Consider the following 21,929-nt stretch of genomic DNA (forward strand, 5'->3'; position numbering starts at 1 on the left):
AACCCGCCTTGTGCAGCTTGGATATCCCCTTCTGCCTCCCAAATTTCTCCACTGCCCCCCATCAGCCTCCAGATCCTCCTCCATCCCCAGATTGTGCCCCAAACCCCCAGTTGGCCCCTCCACCCCTGGATTGCTGCCAAGCCATCCCAATTAGCCTGAGAGCAGTGGTGGTGGCAGAAGCAGGGAAGGGGAATCTTCCTTCCCTGCCTTCTCCCAGGCTTCTTGCAGCCCATGCTGCCCCTTTGCACCTGGATCCAGCCCCCTCCACCCCCCGGCCCTGCAGCTGCCTGGCAGCTCCTTGCCACACCCCTCTTCCCTGCCTCCCCTTCACTTGTAGGGCCTGGTGAGGGCTGGATATGGATGTGCAGGGTGGCGTGGTCTACAGAGACCCCAGGAGCAGGTAGGGAGGGGGAATGCCCAGAACAGCACCTCTGCCACAGTCAAGGTGATCAGGGCACAGGAGAGTGATCCAGGGGTGGAGAGGCTGATGTAGGGCAGAGGGGGTCATTGGGGTGGCAGGAGAGCAATATGGGTATGGAGAGGGTGATTTGGGGGTTAGGAAGCAATTTGGAAGGTAGCAGTCCAGCAGCTCCCCACCTGCTTTCCCCTCCCCACTCCAATCCTGCCCCCACTCCTTTCCCATGTCCCTCCCCCCAGGCTCTCCTACCCTCCCTTCACCCCCTAAACCCCTTTTACCTCCATCCTTACCCAACCCCTCCCCACTTACCTGTTTCCCCAAAATTCCCAGCTATCAGTCCAGGGCCATAGAATCCTAGATGATACCTAGTTCTCACTGGGAGCAGTGCCTCCTGGGATACCGCAGGACTGCATATTGGTGGGTTTATCTCAGGTGCATACCCAGAAATAACTCAAGCAAGGTAGCCCAGCTCAGAGAGAATCCTCACCCAAAGTGGAGTAACTTTAAAACACCTAAAGGACTCTTAGGACTTGTTAATGAGCCTTAATGTGTGATCATGCAAGTTTTAAGTGTTCTTAACCTGATTTAATTGTAATGTGTAATCTCACCCTTAGAGATAGGGTTTAATCTGGGAAAAGGATCCCAGATTAAAAGACTTTGTCCCGGGAGAAATCCAACATCTGTTTTTACCCTTTAAGGATGTACAGGTTCACCAGTGCGGCTTATTCTTTAGAAAGAAGGAAGAAAAGTGAAATAAAAAATAAGGAGGATGCCAACCTGTGCTTTGTAAATAAGCAGAAGAATCTTAAAGTTGATGTAGTGTTTTAACTGGGAGCCAGTGGGCACGTCTACACAAAATGCTGCATCATCATAGCAATGTGCTTCCAATGGTGACTTCCACAAGGAAGTACTAAAATAATGACACAGTAACAATGGCACCATAGTGGGTTGGAGGTCCTAGATCTAGTGAACACTTTAGCTGCCAAATTCTATACTAGCTGCAGAAATTTGAGAGCACTAGTCAGAACTGCCATGAACAATGAATTAAAAACAGTCCCAAATGGAAAGACATGAAGTTGTGGACTAGTATCAGTATTGTGTCTGCGTGTTGGTTAGATACTGTACTCGTTACACTGGAAAATAGACCTGATCTTGTGAGTGCTAAAACCAAGGGAAGTTGTGCTAGAAGAGCACTTGCAAGATCAAGTCCATTGAATCTGCCAGACTGGATCAGAGGTAAATAGTTGTTAGTTCAGGGACTTATGAACCTCTGAATAATATATCTGCTACTTTTACATGCTGCAGAACAACTGCACCCAGTATATGATATGACTCCAGCAAATGATACATAATCAGAAGGGCAAGATATTACAGAAATAGCCAAAAGCTATTGGCACAAAGTAATAATAATAATGATTAGCATCTAGTTCTCGGGTAGCACTTTTCATTAGTGTATTTCAAGGTGCTTTAGGAAGGAAGTTAGTATTATTATTCCCATTTTACAAGTATGAAAACTGAGTCACTATACGGTGCAACTTCTTGCTCAATATCACCCAAGAGACTAATGATAGAGTCAGGTCCCTCAAGTCCCGGTCCGCAGCTCTATCTAACTTGCTGTGTTTCCTTCACAAAACTACTGTTTCGTTCCTGCATTGTTCCAATGAGAAGTTTAACCCACAATTTCAGAATCAATTTTCAGAAAAATGGCTTTTTCCTGCAAATATAATTCAGTGTTTCTACAACTGCCAGCCAATTATTGTCCCTTTACAGCATGATTATATAGCTCAATTTTCAGGTGCTTGCCTATAGGACAGCCTTGTGTATAAGACAAGTATATGTTTTTAATGGGTTCTTTATAAGGGGGAAAAGGTCGAATTTATAATCAGAACAACAGAGTCCTACAAAGCAAAGGAATGTGTTGGAAGTAAAGTTGCAATCAGGGTTAGAAATGTAGGGAGGTTCCCCCATAAGGGATGAGAGCCCCAGGCCCACCCCAGGCCTTTCTAAGCAGCTCAGGGGGTGGTGGCAGCTCTTTCTGGCTTCCAGCTGCCAACACCTCAGACCCCCCTTTCCTCCCAAGAGTTGGAGTGTAATTTGAACCCCGAATGCAACCAAAAGGCCAATTCCTAGATCCTCAAAACTGGCTTGATTAAGGGTGAAAGAATTTGGCCTATTTTTATGTACTGAAATATTTAGCACTCCCAGAACATTGGGCATGTTACATACATTTTCTTCAGCCACAGGTTAAGGCTTCAAACCTACAAATATTAATCCAACCTTCAGTAGCCCCACTGTATTCAGAGGTATCACCTGCATGGACGAAGGTACTCACTGCACCTACATAAATGTGTCCTTAATTGGGCCCTGCATAAGGAGACCCAAAAAGAGAAGGCAAATGACAAGGGGTTAGGTAGAAGGTCCACGGGACAAGGGATATAGATACAAGTTAATGAGTTTATGCAGGTGTGAGGGGCATGTCTTGAAAATATTTGTTGTGTTAACTTAAAAATTAGTTTATTGTTCTTCCAGTGAATTAATAGAGGCGTGGCAAAGGGAACATCATGAAGAGGGTGAACTGGTTGAACCAGATGCAGGGAACAAGCAAAGGTGAAAAGGGAACTGAGACACCTGGGTGCAAAAGATGAAGCTAGGGAAAGGGTTAAAGAGGAAAGATCCTGGGGGATAGGAGAATGGATGGAGAATGAGGAGGTAGAGAGAAGATGTATTACATTAACCAATCAACATACTGTCCAGATATGAGTGACGCACAGCAGCCATTAATAGAAATAGCCCAAGGGAAGTACAGAGGCCTGCCCCAAGATAGGCCAATCAGCATTTATTTCATTTTGTCGGCATTCAGTATAAGAAAGCTGATGACATTCAAGCCCGGTCATCAATGAGAGACATGTAATACAGATAGAACTGAAAGGTAACCTATAAATATAGCCTAAGTACATGCCACAAATAGAACCCTGAGGTACCACAGACTCAGTCCATGCTGTGCTGTATATAAATGGCCCTATCATAACAGGCTGCCTATAGCAGACATCAACCCACATCATTGCCATTGTTCACTCCTACAGGTACCAAGCTGTTAGGAAAACATAAGGAAGACTTGGACATGTCACTTTTTTTTCCTCTCTCTCTCCCCCACATTTCAAGTCATTCACATGTTTGCAACAATAAAAATGGGACACACACACACTAAATTGTATCTACCACAACAAGTATGGATTAGGAAATAAGACATTAGCAGAAATTATAAAAAAATAGTTGCCACATGTTTAAATGTTTGAAGATCAAGGACTTTTTCTAGACAGGGTCTATCTCCAAAAGAACAAAGCAGAGTCAGGCGGATTAGACAACGCTGATCCAAAAAGTCAGACACAACACACAAATTTGATATCCCCTGTTACAGGATCCTTTAAACTTCCCTGAAGCAAGCTTAATTAGACCAAATGTAGGCATGGAAACGGCCCTCTTTTGGTCTTCTGGAAAGGCAAACTTAAGAGGAAAAAACAAAAATATTTTAACTGAAGTCATTTGTGATCTCAGCAATTCCAGCTTTTCAGCGAATTATGCATTGCCTCAAGCCTGTTTACTCCTAACTGATTGCAGTTATATACTTCTAGTGTCTCCAGGTATGACTACATCCTTTGACTGAGCTAATATTTAGCTGTTCAATGAAAAGTCCAGTACTCATATATATCACTCTGAAAGTGTGAGTGAGCAGAACACTTTTAATTCAGGGATATGCTAATAAAAGTATCATCATTTCCATGCTCTTCATAATGACTGTTTTGTCCGGTGGTATTCTAACTAATGGCAATAATGATGCAGTCAGAAATATTTGTTGCTAGGTTCATCAATTAATCCTAGTTATGCTCCTTGACATTGTTTGCAAGACAGTTTTATCATGATACCAAAGGTTTACCTAGCCCACATAGCAAAAATAATACCACCAGCTGATGTGAATAGCTCTTGTAGCCTATAAAGATTCCTGTTAAAATGCCTGCAAATCTCCTTGGCTGCCCTCCGTAGATAACAGGACATTACATTCTCATATTCTTCACAAATCAAGTTCCTTCCAAACAAGTCTTTTTTTTTAATTTATGAATAAATGTTCCTCATCTAGGGTAGGCTTTTGATGTAGAAAGTTGCCAGGATTATGTGCATACCTCTAAATGTATACAGAACTCTTTGTGCTCTGCTCAGTACAATGCAACATTCAAGACTGTCGCATGCATGATTACTTGGAGTCACATAGATTACTTGGAGTGAACCCTAGCATTCATTACAAATGAATCCCCATTTTGTACTTTGGTGAACTAAGTTGTGGAAAGTTAAGTTGTAGTTCGGTAAGTATGGGTACTTTGGGAAAGCAAAAGAGGTGCTCGAGACAATTCTGTCTATTTAGCCTACCTACCTTGGATAATATCCAGGCAAACTGCTGCTAGGACTCTTGAGATCAATGGAAGACTAAGTTGTATGCCCAATGGCATTTCTTGGACCAAGTAAGACCAACTAGCTAGCTGGAGTCATAGCCATGGCCCTGTATACCTGATATCATGCAAAGGTATGCATGGCCTCCTCACTTCCACTTTCACATACCATTCCCCATGTATACATGCAGTCTTGAGGGTGCCATGCAGGGAAATGCCTTGGAGTGCCATTCCTCAGACACTATGGGCATGTCCAAATAAGCACGGCCATGTGATATGTGGCACTGCAAACACATTTGCAGCACCACATACCGCAGAGTCCAGTGTTCTCTGAGGTGCAAGGGCACACTGCCTGATCATGTACTGTGCCAGGGTTTTTTTCCACTTTTTTTTTTGTTTTTTGACCCCTGGATATCCAGAAGTCAAAAAAGCCCACATTAAAAAAAAAAACAGAGCAACGCACACTTGGCCAGCGCACACTGCTGAAAAGTGGAGCCAGGTCACAAGGAGCCACACTGTGCTGCCAGCCAGGCTCCGTGCAGCAGAATCATCACAGCTGCAGCCCTGGGAGACTGCCAGGACCCCAGGTAAGGGCCAGTGCTGGCCCCAGCCTCCCCTACCCGACCTGGGGCAACCTGCCATGCACCAAAGCACACGTGGCACAGGCGTTCCCTGGGGACAAGAGGCAGCAGTGCAAGGTGCACCGCCACTACTTGTCCCCAGGGAACCAAATCTCCATGCATGTCTGGACATACTCTATAGCTCCAAACACCTAACAAACCATGCACATGATGCAAAAGTTATAACTTAGCCTAAAATGGTTAAATGCCTCGCCATAGGTTACTTAGTGGGTTTTGTAGCTGCACTAGGATTAAAAAGCTGGCTTTCTGCTTTTCTTGTAGCATGTCCACTGTACTAATAGCATGCATCTGAGCTAGTTACATTCAGTGTATACTGTACATCTGTCTGACCCTGTTTTTTGGCAAGCACTGGGGGTCTCTCACTGAGGTCACAGAACGCAGGAAGGTTGGAACAGTGGGGCGTAGTGTTATTACAGCTCTTACTGCTTGCAGAATGTTTCCCATCAGTCTTGAGAAGAACTAAATCTTTGTGCTTGTGAAAAATGGCTTTGAACTAGGCAAACTGCTGAGGAATTTGAAATGTCTGTTACTTCACTCGCACGGAGCAGGAAAAATGGCCCAGTATCCATTGGCCTGTTACCAGAAGCCTAAATAGTGAAATCCATTTTTTGATATTATGGGGTTCAGTTATGCCAACAAACAGGAGTGTAGGACAGTGATTCTCAACAAGGGTGAAATGGCACCATGAGGTGCTTTGCAAGCCTTTCAAGGGTGTCAAGGGGTGGCACAGCATGTTAGCAATGTTTGGTGTACAGACATTGATTCACAAAATAAACTCAGAGACTGCATCCACATGAGCAGGGACATGTGTTTGCAGCAGCACAAACAGTAGTGGCACAAATTTGTGCCACTACTTTGTGCTGTAGTGCACACCCCTAACCATCCACTTTGCAGCAGGACACATTGTCCCACTGTTCCATGTGAAGCTGGGAGGGCTGCCTGGGGCACAAGGTGCCTCAGCACAGGGCTAGCCAGCAGCCAGCCCCCACACTGAGGGATCCTGTGCTTTATTACTTTTCTTTAGTCAAAATCAAGTGACAAGTAAAAGCTGGCATTTTCAGAGTGGTACTTTGAGCCCAATAAGGGATCTCTTGCATCTCTCTAGGAGTGTCCTGAAACTAAGAAGGTTGAGAACCACTGACCTAGATGTATGAAACCTGGAAAATGTGCCCTGGGGTCTCTCTTAAATAAATAAATAAATAGACTGAAAGTCTCATATCTTACGGTAAAATAATTTTTGTTAGCTAATGTTTTCCAGTATAATAAACTGGGTCTTTTGTGTCCACCATTTTAACTGGGCATTTTAGCTGAAATGCCCACATAAAAATGAAGACAAACTGATACTTCATTTATTTACTGCAATAAGTAGTCCAAAATGATGATCCCAGTTTGGCCAAATGTAAGTCTTTTAGGACAGGAGTAGAATGGTGGTCTTCCATTTAATTTAAAGGTCTGGGAGTCAGGAAGGATTTTTGTGTTGCTGTTCTTTGGTTGGTTTTTGTTTGTTTGTTTGGAGCTGGACTTTTGTTTCCCTGTCCACAGCTATATATTTACCATACCACTATCTGGTTAAAACCAGTCTGTAGGGCTGTGAAATAGAAGAGAGATATTACCAGGAAAGGCTGACAGACAGCAAGATTGCTAAGGAAAGAATCAGCTGAATAGCGGAACATCAAAACCATTAAGAAGTCCATTCACACCTGTGGAATTGAGATTAACAGGACTCATGGAGATGGTAATAAGCCATGAAGGCAATTGATTCAGCACTGCCTGAATAGCAATGTAGCTGCCTCTCCCAGGCAGTTAGTTTTAAAGTTTGGGTGGGAGCAAGACTCAAAGGGGGATGCAGTTGCACCACTGCACCCCCATCCCCACCCCACCCCCGATCCACCCTTGCTACTACCCGCACCACTACTGCTGTAGATTGAGCAAGCTATTCAAATACTCTAAGCACAATTCCTCAGACATAATCAGTAGTGTAACCAAGGGAAGGGGATCAGGGCAGCAGCCCAGGCACCATCTTTGTGGAGGGAGCATAAAAATAACTGCCAGCACAGCAGCAGCTGAACACACCCCTGTGATTGTAACAGCAACAGCCTACACTGGCCTTCATGTCCTGACTGTCCAAGGCACAAAACTGCCAGCTATGCCACTGGTCATAGCTAGTGGGTGCATCTATACACGCAGTTAGCACATAGCAATAAACCCTTGCACAGTTCATGCTGGAGTTTATTGCTCCCAGGCGCAGCATTTACAAGTGCACCCAGGACCACAGCACATTAAGCTGGGGCAGAGCAGCCCTGTCTGGCAGAGGGTTTGGGAGGTCATCTTGCCAACCTAGGGCTGCTCTGCCCTGGTTCAAAGTGCTGCAGAGGTGCTGACTGGGGCAAAAGGGTACTTCAGTGTGGGGCTAGCTGGCGGACAGCCCCTCCTTTGTAGCACCCTCATGCCCCAGCCAGCCCCAGTCAACATCTACACGTGTGGTTCAGCACACGTAATGACTCTACTGTAGGATAGTACTTGTCCTGCACACTACTATCCTACAGTGGAGTTAATTGATTTACAGCTCCCTAATAGGGGTGCATGTATAGACAGTGACACTACTGCAGAGCTAATTAGTCAGCTCCAATGCACCGAATGGGAGTTACTCATCTGCAGTGAGAGAAATTAGGATCTCCATATCTCATGTCCTTCAACTGTAAAACTGTGATAATATTCCCTGCCTTACAAGCATACTTTGGGGTTTGATTCATTAAAGTTTGCCAAGAGCTGTAAGACTTCAGCAGCACTGCAAAATGTTAATACTATTTGTTTGTTTTTTATTTTGTGAATTCAGAAGTCAGACATCTGCATGTAAATGATCCACTAAACTTGATCTGACTTGGTTATAACAATGAGATGGGTCTCCAGACAATACATGTATAAAGATATTTTAAACTCTTCCTCCAATGTTTAGCTTTAGGCACAATTATTGGCAAATAAAACATAATCTCTATCCCTAAGCTGACTGACTTCCAGAGTCAAAAATGTCCAAGAATTCTGCAGGAAAGGCAGTTTATGCCATGTACAGTACAGCTCTTTTCAAAATCCATCTGTATGAGTCACATTGGGAGCTTCTGGTTTCTTAAAGTATCTGAAAACCTGGATTCTATTAGGTGCCTTAGGGGGAGTTACGTGGGGTCTGAGTATTGGAAATCTAGCCATGGGCATTTCTGAAAAGAGCATACATACTTTAAAGAAACTTGCTTATCTGGAAACAAGCATCACTTGAGTTTCAGGGAATTTCTAGAGGATGTTGTTGACAATGAAAGAAACAGATGTTAGATGACACGTCTCATTTCAGGTTTGGATGGATGTACATGATGGAACGGCACAGCCTAGTCAAAAAGTCATTTTCATTAAAAAGAGAGAGAGAAAAGCCTTAAAAGAAAAAACTCTGCTTTTGGGAGACACTAGTGCATATAGTTTGAAAGAGCCAAAGCCAATTATATTCAAAAAGTCCTTGGGTGTTTCGGCTACTAACCCTAATTAAGATACACAACAAAATCTTAAAAGAAATGTTGTTTCCACAGCAGCAGCCACCACTTCTAGCAGGCTGGTAGTATTACCAAGTCAGTGATTTTAAACAAAGAGAGATGTTAGAGTACCAAGTCTGAAATTCTGCATAATACAAGCCATCCAGTCGTTCCTCTACTAAGCTCAATTATTTGTGTTTGACTAAAGCATTCCTCTCCAGAAAAGCATCCAGTCTTGATTTGAGGATGTGATGGGTACATATACACCATGACCCTGGCCATCTCTTTTGAGCATGACCCATCTACCCAGTCTCCTTTGCATGTGCCAAATCCAGAATTGTGGTGGGGAAGACACTATGGGGTACCCCTAATGGCCATTCCTTGAGATCAGCATCTAGAGAGGCATCCACAAGGCAACCTCAATGCCGCTTTTCTGGGTTTGGCTTCAAGGGGCCGCATGTACACAAGACACTGACTATGCAGTAGCCTTATACTACTGCACAACAGTGTCACATGGCAACATGAACAACTGGTGCCTCCCGAGACTGGGGGGGGGCGGGCACCAGGCCGGAAAGCAGCAAGTGGGCACCGCCCATAGGCGAGTGGCGAGCGGCGAGCAGGGACCACCTGCAGATGCCGGCGACAGTGTCAGCAGTGAGGGGTTGGTGGGTGGTGAGCAGCAAGCACCCACAGAAACCAGTGGTGGCCAATCTCAGGGGGAGCATGTGCCCCCCCTACGTGTCACCTATGCATGGCAACAACCATGACACAATGCTACTGAGCAGTAGTATTAGACTACTACAAAGTCACTGTCACGAAAAAGATGTTTGTTGGTGCTACTGTGCTGTAACTCGGCCTACTGTGCAGTCATTTAGTACTTGTATACAGTCAGAGTCTCATGTAGACGCGGCCAGGGTGAAGTTACACCTTACACTTAGACCATACTAAGGGCACTTAAAACATGAGCACTAAAGCTCATTAACTCCTACTAAGTCCCCTCTGAGCATCTCAAAGTTATACCACTTCAGGCAAGAGTTAGCTCTGAGCCATGCTACCTAGCTCATGTTTGGGTACCTTCAGTCCACTCCAGAGAAATAAAATGACCAATTTGAACTCTTCCAGCATCCCACGATGCACTGCTCCCAGCATCTAAAGCAGGAATAGAAACCAGGGTGTCCTAGCTCCTAGCCATGTCCCTGCTCATCAGCCATCTAGTTGCACATCAAAGCAGTACAAGCAAGAAATTATATTAACCCTTAACATGTGACTGTTCACAGCACGTTCTAACCTTAACATCGCTTAACATTCCACAGAATTAGTATGGTCTAAGTGTAAGATGTACTTCACCCTAACTTTCAATCACTGACTCCTGTTGGGTTTTACCCTCCTTCCCCCTCTTCCTCCACCAGGCTCTTTATCTATTGGGTGAGGCTTCCCTGGCTTATCTTCTGAGCTTATGAAGAAACTACTCTAGGTTCTCGTTTCCCAGTTTTCTGGCAGAGTTTGCTATTGTTTTTCCCCTAGAGAGTTTAGGAATGAGGAAGGGGCTTAGGAGAACCTGTCCATTTGGTCTATCACATATCACAGATTGCCAGATAACCAATGTTAGGATACAAGGGGCATGTCTACGTGAGACAATTTGAGTGCAGTAGACTAATTCTACTGCCCATTAGTGAAGCGGGAAAAACCCATGCTAATGTGCAGTAGAATTAGTCTACTGCACAGTAGCATCACCTAAATGTGCGTGCCTGTTATTACAGTTAGTACCTGTTGTTACAGGTGCTAAACTAAATGTACAGTAACCATTAAGCATTAATACATGTGTAGATGTGCCCAAGTAATCACAATATGTAAGATTGTATTTGTTGTTTAAGGATATTATCTCAACTCATGCAAATCTTCCATTGTCATAATAGGACTTATGTAGGCCTGATATTTCCCCTGAATATATGTGCAGTGCACCAAGCGCTAGAAGGGAGACATTTTTCAGCCCTATTGCCAAATTCTACTGCAAACTGCAAAACAACAGTAGAACTGCTGGGGAGTTACTACTTAGCCTCAGAACTACATAAAACTCAACAATGGCTAGGCACCTGGCATGCTGTGACCTCTCCTTACACCATTCACAATGGTTTCATTGTTACCTTATGTTTCCTGCATCTGTTTTTTGCAGCCATCTGTTGCTTTAATCTAATATTTAGAATGTAAACTCTGGGGCAGGAACTCTCTCGGTTCTGTGTCTGTACACAGTGTAGCACAATCTGGCCCTAATCCATGACTGATGTCATATAGCATTTCCATAACACCAGACTAACATGGCTAACTATCTCTCTCTACCAATACTTAATGACAATAAAAGCTGAACCTGCATAATGGTGGATCAATCTTGCCACTGCATCCATGAGTCCACCAATGTGTAAGGAGCCCCTGAAGTACTAAATCCTGTGGCATCAAATATTGACTGAGCTGTGAGAGAACCTTCTGTGGCTGAGAAGGAGAGCAGTGATTGCCTAGATGTGACGTGTTGATTGGGATATGTACTTCAGAGAGACATGCTCCAAATCCAACCAAGGAAATGATGCCTCCTGCCCTAGGATCCCAGGCACAAACAGAATATACTCTGCATCTTATCAGCATATCCTCCTGCCTCAAAGAAGACAAATCAGGAGGACAAGTTCACAACAAAACTATTTGATGCTTGATATGGTGATTTCAAAACCTTAGGAAACTGAGGAACAGAAATCATCCGCAGACTAGATTGTGTTATGTATGGTTTAAACAGTCACTATATGGATTCTTATCCCATTACCTGAGTTGGTTTTGGTGACTTCTTTGTTCCTATGAGTTTAATGTTTGCTTGTCTCTCCCAGCACTGCCCTCCTCCTCAATCTCAAAATCACACATCCTGCCATGCACATGTGGCATGGCAGGAGATGTGATTGTTGGGATTGAGGATCCGCTGCCCTGCTGCCTTTAAATTAAAGTCTGTCATCAACCTCAGTTACAAAAATATAGATTAGGTGTAACTGCAGTGGAATGAGTGGAGCTATGAGGATAAATGAAATCAGAATTATACCCTGAGACTCTTCATTCTTCTCCACCCTCAGTCTTATCCCGTTCCCACAAAGATGCATGACAGGACATTTTTTTTTTAAATGGGAGAAAGGAAATGAACATTCTATAGTAATTTATCTGAAGACCAGCTTCAGTCCTAATATCACAGCACTGCAGCTGGTTTAAATATTTAGGAAATGTAATAACCATACCCAGGTGCAAAACACAATATAAAATATACTACAGGGGTTTAAAGATTTTAAAGGGCTTAGTAAGAGTTACAGTCAATTGGACTTTTCAACTTGAACTGGAAAACAGTGCTGCCCTTTGGGCTAAAGAAGTGGTTGCCAGTAGCCAATCAAGCCCTAATGCTGAAGATAAAATTGTTAATGCAGACACATCACTTTGGCCCACCAACAGGTTTTAGTAATGGATGGAAATGTGGCTACCTAAATTCCCTACGTAACATTTTCCAGGGAGGCCAAACTAGTTTTGTTCCAAACCTATTTATGCTCTGAATGCAATTATGTTATGCACCAAGAACATTAGGCCATTTGTATCACTCAATTAGCTCAACATTCTGACACGTCTTTTTATAAACATGGTGTTGGCTCATCTCCGGGAACATCTAGTGGATCATTCCATCGCTGCTCAGGGAGAGAACAATAGAAACACCGAATAATAAAAATTGCAGACTGCTTGGTAAAGTGCTTGCAACAATCCAGATCTCAGTTTTCCTCTCACACTTGTGCACCTCCATTATTTCTGATAATATATTCCAATTTAAACCAACGTAGGAGAAGTCCTAGGCCCACTTAAATAAGACGTATCAATTCCTAAAAAGCTATTGTAATGTACTAGCTAGTCTTCAAGGGTTACATATTCCCAAGTGATTTGGGAGCTGAAATCCTAGCATCTCGGGCCAAATCTACAATGCTATTCAGACACCCAAGTGCACAGACAAGTGCCTTCAGGGGTTAACAAAAGTTCCTAAACAGGCCTCAAATTCCCATTGAAGTTAATGAAGCAGCTCAGACTTCAATGGTCAGCACAACCCTGCTCAGACCTCTCTGTAAGTATTCAGGCAACTAGCCAGCACCGAGCTCCATGTTGCTACAGTCATTTTGCTACTGGTACCAGAGGGCATTTATACATGTGCTCTGGGAGTGGGAGGGAGGGGGCACTTTAGTTAGAGTGGCTCCGAGAGCTGTTCTGATTAAAGTGCCAGAGCATCTCATGTATCAGCACCCCCACGCTTAAGAATAGTGTCAGGGGCACTTTAACTAAAGCTCATTGAACAAGCTTTAGTTAAAGTGCCTCCACTGCCATTTTTAAGCATGGGGATGGTGCTATACAAGATGCTGGAGTCTGCTGGAGTGCGGTAATTACCACACTCCAGCAGACTTGATTAATCGAGTCTACTCCAACACTCTGTAATTACAACACATCGGAACAGTCTCCCTGCTCGTGTATAGGTGCCCAGAATTAGCAAGATAAAAGTTAGTATGGACTGGATTGGCTGCAATTGTGCTTCATTGCAGACATACCTTAATTTAAAAAGAAAGGTGATTAATCTTGGAGATTCATAACTAGCCGGCAGAGACACCATTTCTCTTTTATTCACATACCTGAAGTTTAACACTGTACATTGTCACCATTATAACTTGCCTATCATAAGACCAAGAAAGCTATTGGATAGGCATGAATGTATCAGTTAAGACCACCAATCAACTGAAAAGGACTAGAAAACATAAAGTGGCTTAGGTCTGTATGGGAGGAGAGAATCATTGCCAACAAAGACTTAGCAAAAGGAATCTGGTTTCAATTTGTAACTAATTGTTTGCCTTCCACAGTGTGTGGTATAGTCATTCAGATGAAAATCTTAGTGTTGCATGAGCCAGTTCTGTAATTCTGTCAGTTTTCAGTAACTGAAGGACTAGAAAACATAAATGTCTAGCATTTAAGTTGCCCCAATGTGGCATTGGTATGAAGGTTTTTTCTCCCCAGTACCTATTATGAAGCAAAAATGTTTCCAAAACAAACTAAACAAAATACCATGTATGAAAACTGTGAAGGCAGCTGAGTTTTCCATTTTTAATCTCTGCCAAAGAATCGGCTTCTCAGAGTACTCTGGAGGGTAGGGCTTACTAACAATTCAGCTCTAATTCTTTTGGCTCTCTGTTGCTAGCATCATGTTACATACTTTAATATAAAAGAAGCTGTTGTTTTGATTAAACAAGAATCCATCATGTATTCTTAAAAAGGGAGAGGAAACAAATGCAGTTCTCAGGATGCCAAATCTCACAACCTCCCAAATATACTTAACAGCAAGGAGGTCTATCCCAGGGAACAGAAGTGAGCAACCGGTAGGCCAGTGGAAAAAAGTAAGGCATAGATAGCAACATCTCATCTCAAAACAACCCAGAAAAATGAAAGTGCAAAATGCAAAAGAAATCAGGGCTGAAGTCAAATGAGTGCTCTTCACAAAGCAAAACAAAAATTGGTTTTTTTTCCCTATTGCATCAAACCTTTTATAATCATTTATACCAGTGCAGACTGGGTGTGAAATCCTATCATTCTAATTTCTAGCACTTTACAGCTACTTTATGCAGGTGTAAACAACCCAAACAACTATGCATAGTGGGCACATCTATAAAAGATGCTTAATGCACAGTAGAATGCCAGCAAAAACCGTGCTAATACTAAAGGGACTAAAAAAAGTCACTAAAAAACCGTGTACTGGTGCTACAGCACAGTAACTATAGTTACTGAGCATTTAGTTAGTACTCCATTAAGCAAGTACTAAACTAGATATGCAGCAACTTACTGTGCATTAATGAGCATGTAGATGTGCCCAGTGAAAAGCAACAAAGAGTAAAACTCATGGTATGTTCCATGAAAACCTAGCACCCCCCTGACTCTGTGAAAATTCCCTTGGGTACAGCCTTCTAAATACAAGTTAAAAAAGAAGAGCAATAAAATATACTCTAGAGAGTTTTATTTAACTGTCTTCCTTCTTACCTTTTCACACTCAGCAGCACATTTGGTCTATATATCCTGTCCTTGGTGGGCTATCAACTATTTTTTATTCCTCTTCTTTCTGTTTCAGTCTGTCTTGGGGTGTATATACCACTTCCACAGTGCTCATAAGAGCATAGCCAGAAAGCACACCCTACCCCTCTTTTCCTGCCAAACCTGGAAAAGAAGTAACAAAGCTACCCTGACGATGCTTTTCATCACCACTCTTGAGATCTCTGTCTCCTGTGTACTTTTGAATGGTGGCATGAGGCTACTCTCCTGTGGCTGCATTGCCTTGTTTCAAGGTTTGGCACATACATGAATGTGGCATGTTTTTCAGATGCTTTCTTAGGAGTGCTACAGAAGCAGCATAGATGTACCCTAAAGGATACGTAAAAGACTATTCAGCCACAATCAAATGAAGAGGTTCAGCATCACAAATGAGCTATTCCAATATCTATGTATTTGTCTTCTTAGTACAGTAAAATGAAAGATGTCTGTGTTTTGGGGTTATGAACTTTTATACCTAACTGTGCTTTCCATAACTATCAGCATATATATTTATATATTTAATCTTGCAGCCCCTAGACAAAGGAATTCCTCCAGCCACTAGACAAAAGCAAGAAAGATCTTCCCATCAGTCCCACACAGATTATTGTTCAAGGCAAGCCACATGCAATGCACAGAGTGCACAGATTCTAGGGGGAGGCAACATCCCACACAGGAAGGTGATGCCAAGGTACTGTTTTCCAAAGAAAATGAGTAGAAGCCATATGCCAGCCCCCCACCAAGTTGTAATCTTCTTACCACAAACTCTGTACATGTCACCAGACTTTTGCAAGTGAAGTAAATGCTACCTGTAGTAAGAAATCATAAGCTACACATCACAAACTGATTACGCTGGGCCAAGCTTCCATCCCCAGGCCATCTGAGGGGTGTGGGGCCAGTCCAAGGCACAGATCCTGTGCATGGGGTCAGTTCACAGGCCAGATCCAGTGCAGGGTCAGTCTCTGGGGGCACCCCGGCATGCCAGCCCAGCCCCATGTGTCTCATCCAGCCAAAAACCAGCCCTGGAACCTGTGGCAATTAATGTTGCCTTTCCCCAATTGCTAAATTTCCAGGTCCACAAGTTGCTCCATGAACCAGCTGACATAGCTCTGTGGGCCACATTCAGTCCACGGGCTGGAAATTAAGCACCACTGTACTGGGTGGTCCAGCTTTACTTCACTAACCTCTTTTTATTTTCTGTCATTTCTCCAATGTCATGTGTTTCATGATTAGCATTATTATTTGTTTTATGTTATTGTTTATTTTAAGGGTGATTTATTTTACAGCTAGCATCACAATTTAAATGAAGATGCTATAATATACGGAATATTTCTTGTACAAAATTACATTTAGAGATTTGTTAATTTAAATAAACATATTTATCAAAAAGTCCTAATTGCTTGGCCCCAATGATAGTTGCACATTTAAGAATTCACAGGAAAATAAACATGCTATCATCACCCAAGCAAAGCTAATGTCTGTCAATCACTTCTGACTTCACTGTAAACTCCCCAACCCGTAATGAGACATGAAGAATAATTGCACAACTGTGGTGTCTTTTTAGGAATGAATGCTTTCTACTGTGGCAATACAGGATAGATGGGATGTATGGAATAGGAAGGATGGGGTGCTGTCATCCTCTCAGATATTGCTAATGGTATTAATAGGTGAATACTGCAACAGTCATACTCCACAGTTGTCAGGTAGCTCTTCTTCAGAAGATCATTGAACTTGTAGATATGTCTCCATCTCCCTTTAGGATTCATTGAAAGCCCATTGACAGGAACAGAAAGATTTTCATTTACTTGGATCAAGCCCTTTGCGTGTGAAACTATTCCCCTCTTCACCTTCAAATCCTTCCATAGGCTCATTTTTTCTGCTTCCACCTCAAATTTTCATCTAGAATCTAACAGGTTCTCAGTTTTCCACAAGAGACAATTTGCATGGAAGGATGGTGCTCAATGGGGGAACAGGAAAAAATGCTGTTATTTGAAATGGGGAGAGAAAAAGTGCAAGAAACTAAAGGAGAAGGGGTTAAGAACAGACCGGGTTCAAAAGTATGTATGAATTCTGTTTTGATGATTTCATGATGTCTTCTGAGGAAACCTGACTGATGCAATTTTGCCTTTCTTTGGATAATAGCCAAACCTGACCTGTTTGGATTTTGTTTTTCATTGCAGAAATGCCAAGAAGGATTTTACCGTGCTACTTCAGGAGAATGCTCCCCTTGTAACTGTAATGGCAACACAAACAAGTGCCTTGATGGATCTGGAATCTGTGTGGTAAGTTGAGTCCAGAGACCCCACATTCCAGACTAGTCCCCTACTTTCATCTATAAATATGTTTATTTCACCTGTAAACACAGATTATATTTTGAGTGAAACAATAGACCCTTAGCTTTTATTCCTTCACATTCAAATGAAACAGTACAGGGGTTGTCAACCCGCTGGATGCAGTGGGTGGGGAGTGGGAGGCAAGGGAAGCTCTCACACAGCGGCTGCTGCCACTTAGTGTCCAGCCACTCGCCAACCCCCCATGCTCCACCCCCCACACTCAGCATCCGGCTGCATGCTCCCTCAGGCTCAGTGTCCAGCCATGCTCTATGCCCCACCCTTGGCATCTGGCCGTATACCCACCCCCACCCCTACTCGGCAGCCGGGGATACACTGCTCTGCATCTGGCCACCGGAGGGCACAATGATGCAAAAATGTTGAAAACCCCTGAAATAGTATATGCATGGATGAAATACCCTTAAGGAAAACCCAGGTTACTGTAGGTCACAATGTCGAGTCTCCCATCACCATGTCCACGTCCAGATGAGCATGCACATACGGTATGTGGCACCACAGACCTCTCTGTAGCACCACACACTGCACATGCAGGCATTCCCCATGCTGCTGCCTTGCAGCAGGGGGGTGCTGGGAGATCCTAAGGTCAAAAAAACACACACCAAAAAATTGGGCGGCGCACATGGCGACAGCATGCACCACCCAAGACCAGAGCCTGGCTGGCCAGAGCCTCATTTCAGCTGCCATCCAGGCTCCCAGCTGCAGGAGCACTACAGCTGCAGCTCCCCAAGGTCCCCAGGACCCCAGTCTCACCTATCACACCCGTGGTAACCTGCCACATGCCAGAGCACATATGGCATAGGCATTCCCCAGGGACAAGTAGTAGTGTACAAGGTGTGCCCCCAGGAAACAAACATCCACACTTATCTGGATGCAACCCATAAGTACTGGATCCCAGTACACCACCATAGCAGTAGGTGTAATGTGTTTCCAGGGAGACTTCCTTCTGAATAACATTTAAAGCCAAGGTCATGATGACATGCGTTCATTAAAGATCCCAAAATGACAGGGTTGTTCTGTTAACCATAATTTCCCAACAAAATGTCAATGCAGGTAATTCTATACTGTCTACCAAAATTATCTTGGCAGTCTCAAAAAACACAAAATATCCTTCACTTCCTACCCTGAAGTGATGTTCTGTGTTTGTGTGAGTCATTAAACAGTCCTCACATTTCACCTGAAAGGTGAAACAAATCCTAGAGGGGAAGAGTTTATGATAAGTCTGCAAATGGAGAAAGAGCTTTGGGATTCATCATGAAAAGGGCATATAAATGTGAATTCATTTCATTCTCCTTTTTACTGTACACTGCTGTATATCATACAAACAGCCTGTGACTGTAAGTGACCTCTAAGTGTGTACATACATGTGTTATCTATAGCAGTTCTGCCTCACAATTCACAGCAGCCAGCTTCCTGCTGCAGCCTAACGATGATAGGAGGTTGAAATAATATACTGAGGAAAGAATGTGTTTGAATTCCAGGGTAACGTTATAGCCTGCCATATGCGCTGTCTCACTCATTATCAGCTAAGATGGAATACTGTGGGTTCACATTAGTACGCTATCATTTGAATCTGGGGAATAAAAGTCAGAGCAGTGAAAGCACCATCATACTAACAGACAATCAAAGGAATAAAATTCCCATAGTGCTAACAAAGGTGGTGAAGGGGGATTTATGCTGTACAATATTGAAAGGTATAGCCATACAAACAATTTACTGCAGCAAAAAAGGGAGCAGGATTTTACTGCATGTTCCATGGTAACTGTCTATGTGCTTGTTTGTACCCAATGGTAAATATAAGCTAAAACATGACAGTGTACCTCATTTTATTGAGGGCTAAGCCACCAGAGTAGTTATGATAGGGACCATTCACAGAACTATTTTCTGTGAAGCAGCTTAACACAGTAAAGTCATGTCCCCTTTTCCCTGCTAGATAATACAGAGTACTATCTAGAGCTCCTATGAGTCAGAAATAAAACTCTCTCCTACTGATTTACTCTGTCACTTCTGACAGGTCAAGTAACCCCTCTGTGCCTCAGTTGATCTAGCTGCAAAATAGAATAATAAAATTTACCTAGTGTTGTAGGTCTCAATTTATACTTGGAAAGTACTCTCAGATCACCTAATAAAGGATGCCGCTACATACCAGTACATTTGCAACATTGTAGTTTATGTCAGATACATTGACTATTATTAAACTGCTGACAAAAGCAACATGTGCTCAGTAATGGAAACCATCTATGAAGTTGGCTAAATGCAGCCAACACTAAGCATGACCATGGAGCACTGGTCCAGAGGCATTGCAATACCAGGCTGGCATGTGGAAAGCCTGGAGCAAGCTCCAACAACCACCTCCAGAACCAAAAATGCTGATTTGAACCCACCACAATGACAGACCAATGTACTCTAGCAGAATAATCTATATAATAATGCCCATTGCCCAACTTTTTTTTAAGTCATGGTGAGTCACTACATTAAATACATTTTTTACTTCCTCTTCTTTCCCACAGTTGAGCTGTGCCTTTTTTCCCATTTCCAATTACTCCTGTTTTTTCATCAGCCTTAAATGTGTGGCAAACATCACCAAATGGGGCCCCAAACAGTTCTTCTAGAATCCCTCTGTTACCCTTGCTCTTGGCCTGTCATATATGATTAGTGTGGTCTCATCCTCCATGAGGTGGAGCCAGACCAGGTTACCCTGTACTTCATCTACATATACATTTTTGGAGGATCCCAGGACTCATGACACTAATGCCCTGTTTCAGTCATGAGTGGGGAGCTAATTAGCATATGGATCCTTTTGGGGAGGGGAGGGTATCTGGAGTACACACACATACTGAGCAGTGCTGAGCTAAGGAGTCACCATGGCTTGAAATGCTATTGCCTTTGCTGGGACCTAGCCCAATGAACGATGGTAAATAATGAGCTATTTGGCTTTGAACTAATATCATGCATAGTTTGTACTGCATAGAAGTAGGTACAAAAGTTCTTCTTAAAAGTGTGTGTATGGACTACCTGTGCTAAAACTTGCAGCAGCTTCAAAAAAATTTAAAATGCATCAATTCTGGATTCACTAAGTCTATGAGTACCCAAATGGCTTTATGCAAATTAATATAGCTGTGTTTATTACAAAGTCGGTGTTTTCAGATTTGGCCATCATTCCCACGTACTCAGGGAGAGTAGGGTCTGACAGTAAGTAGGGGTAAGGGGCTTCAGGAAGAAGAAGTTGAGGGGACAGAGGGCAAGGGACCCACCTGACCCCCACTCCCCTCCCCTGATTTATTTTCCCTGCTGTAGCAATGGTAGGGGGACAAATTCAAGGCAAGCCTCCAATAATAGGATTCTATATGTGGAAAAGTATAACAAATCTATATATTTTCCATATATAGAATCTACTTATGGGGCCCGTCCTATATTTGGCATCATCTTATACTTGAGTAAATATGGTAAGTGGTTTTAGTAGTTGCCATTCTCTGCAAAAAAGTATGGCACTCATTGAGGGTGGGAAAAAAATGAATAAGGTTGATTGCTGCTGAAAGTAATCTGGAAACATAGGGTCCAAATGTACTGTGACCTATAGTATTTTTAAAGATAATTAGATTCAACTGGAATGAGCAATTTCACTCAGAGTTAAATCCCAATGTATTCTGTCAGTCTGTATCAGTCGTTAGCTCAGCAAAGTAAGAAGATCCTGGAGGAAAGAGGATAGTGGGGAGGACAAAATTAGGTAAATTGGAGAAAAAGGATTTGATGAAAAGAGAGGGCAGATTGGAAGGATTTGGAAGAGGCTAGGAAGAGAAGAACATGAGGCTAGGACAGGAGTCATATGGACTGCAGGGAGTAAGAGTGTTTCAGAAAGAAAGAATGATTTAAGTTACAGGCAAGGATTCCTTAGGATGATAAATTGGTCCAATTAAATATATTGCCCTAGGAAATCCTTGCCTCTTGAATAATTCCTGTACCATCACAGCTACAATATCACTCTAACAGGATTCAAGTTAGGAAAAGGTGAAAGAATGAAAGGAATTACTTAGACATTGGTCAGGCCACAGTTGGAGTACTGTGTCCAGTTCTGGGTGCCGCACTTCAGGAGGGATGTGGACAGCATCAAGAGGGTCCAGAGGAGGGCCACGCGCATGATTAGGGGGCAGCAGGGCAGGCCCTATGAAGAGAGGCTAAGGGACCTGAACCTCCACAAGAGAAGGCTGAGAGGGGATCTGGTGGCCACCTATAAACTTGCCAAGGAGGACCAGCAGGAAATGGAAGAGTCCCTGTTCCCCCAAGCACTACCAGGGGTAACAAGGAACAATGGCCACAAGTTGACTGAGAGTAGATTCAGGCTAGATATCAGGAGGCACTACTTCTCAGGGCGGCTAGGATCTGGAACCAACTTCCAAGGGAAGTGGTGCTCACCCCTACCCTGGGGGTCTTCAAAAAGAGGCTAG

The 21,929-nt window shown here is 43.2% G+C and overlaps 1 protein-coding gene across 3 annotated transcripts in view; it reads left to right on the forward strand.

Moving 5' to 3' along the window:
• LAMA4 (laminin subunit alpha 4) overlaps nt 1–21,929 on the forward strand; it is a 181,049-nt gene that overhangs the window by 27,446 nt on the left and 131,674 nt on the right. For all 3 annotated transcript variants that reach the window (XM_006019468.3, XM_025198838.1, XM_025198839.1), the window contains exon 2: nt 17,317–17,418. In XM_006019468.3, the coding sequence (XP_006019530.1) occupies nt 17,317–17,418 (102 nt within the window). The remainder of the gene's footprint in view (nt 1–17,316; nt 17,419–21,929) is intronic.

This window comes from Alligator sinensis, unplaced genomic scaffold, assembly GCF_000455745.1.
Source record: "Alligator sinensis unplaced genomic scaffold, ASM45574v1 scaffold737_1, whole genome shotgun sequence".
NCBI classification, from domain to species: Eukaryota; Metazoa; Chordata; order Crocodylia; family Alligatoridae; genus Alligator; species Alligator sinensis.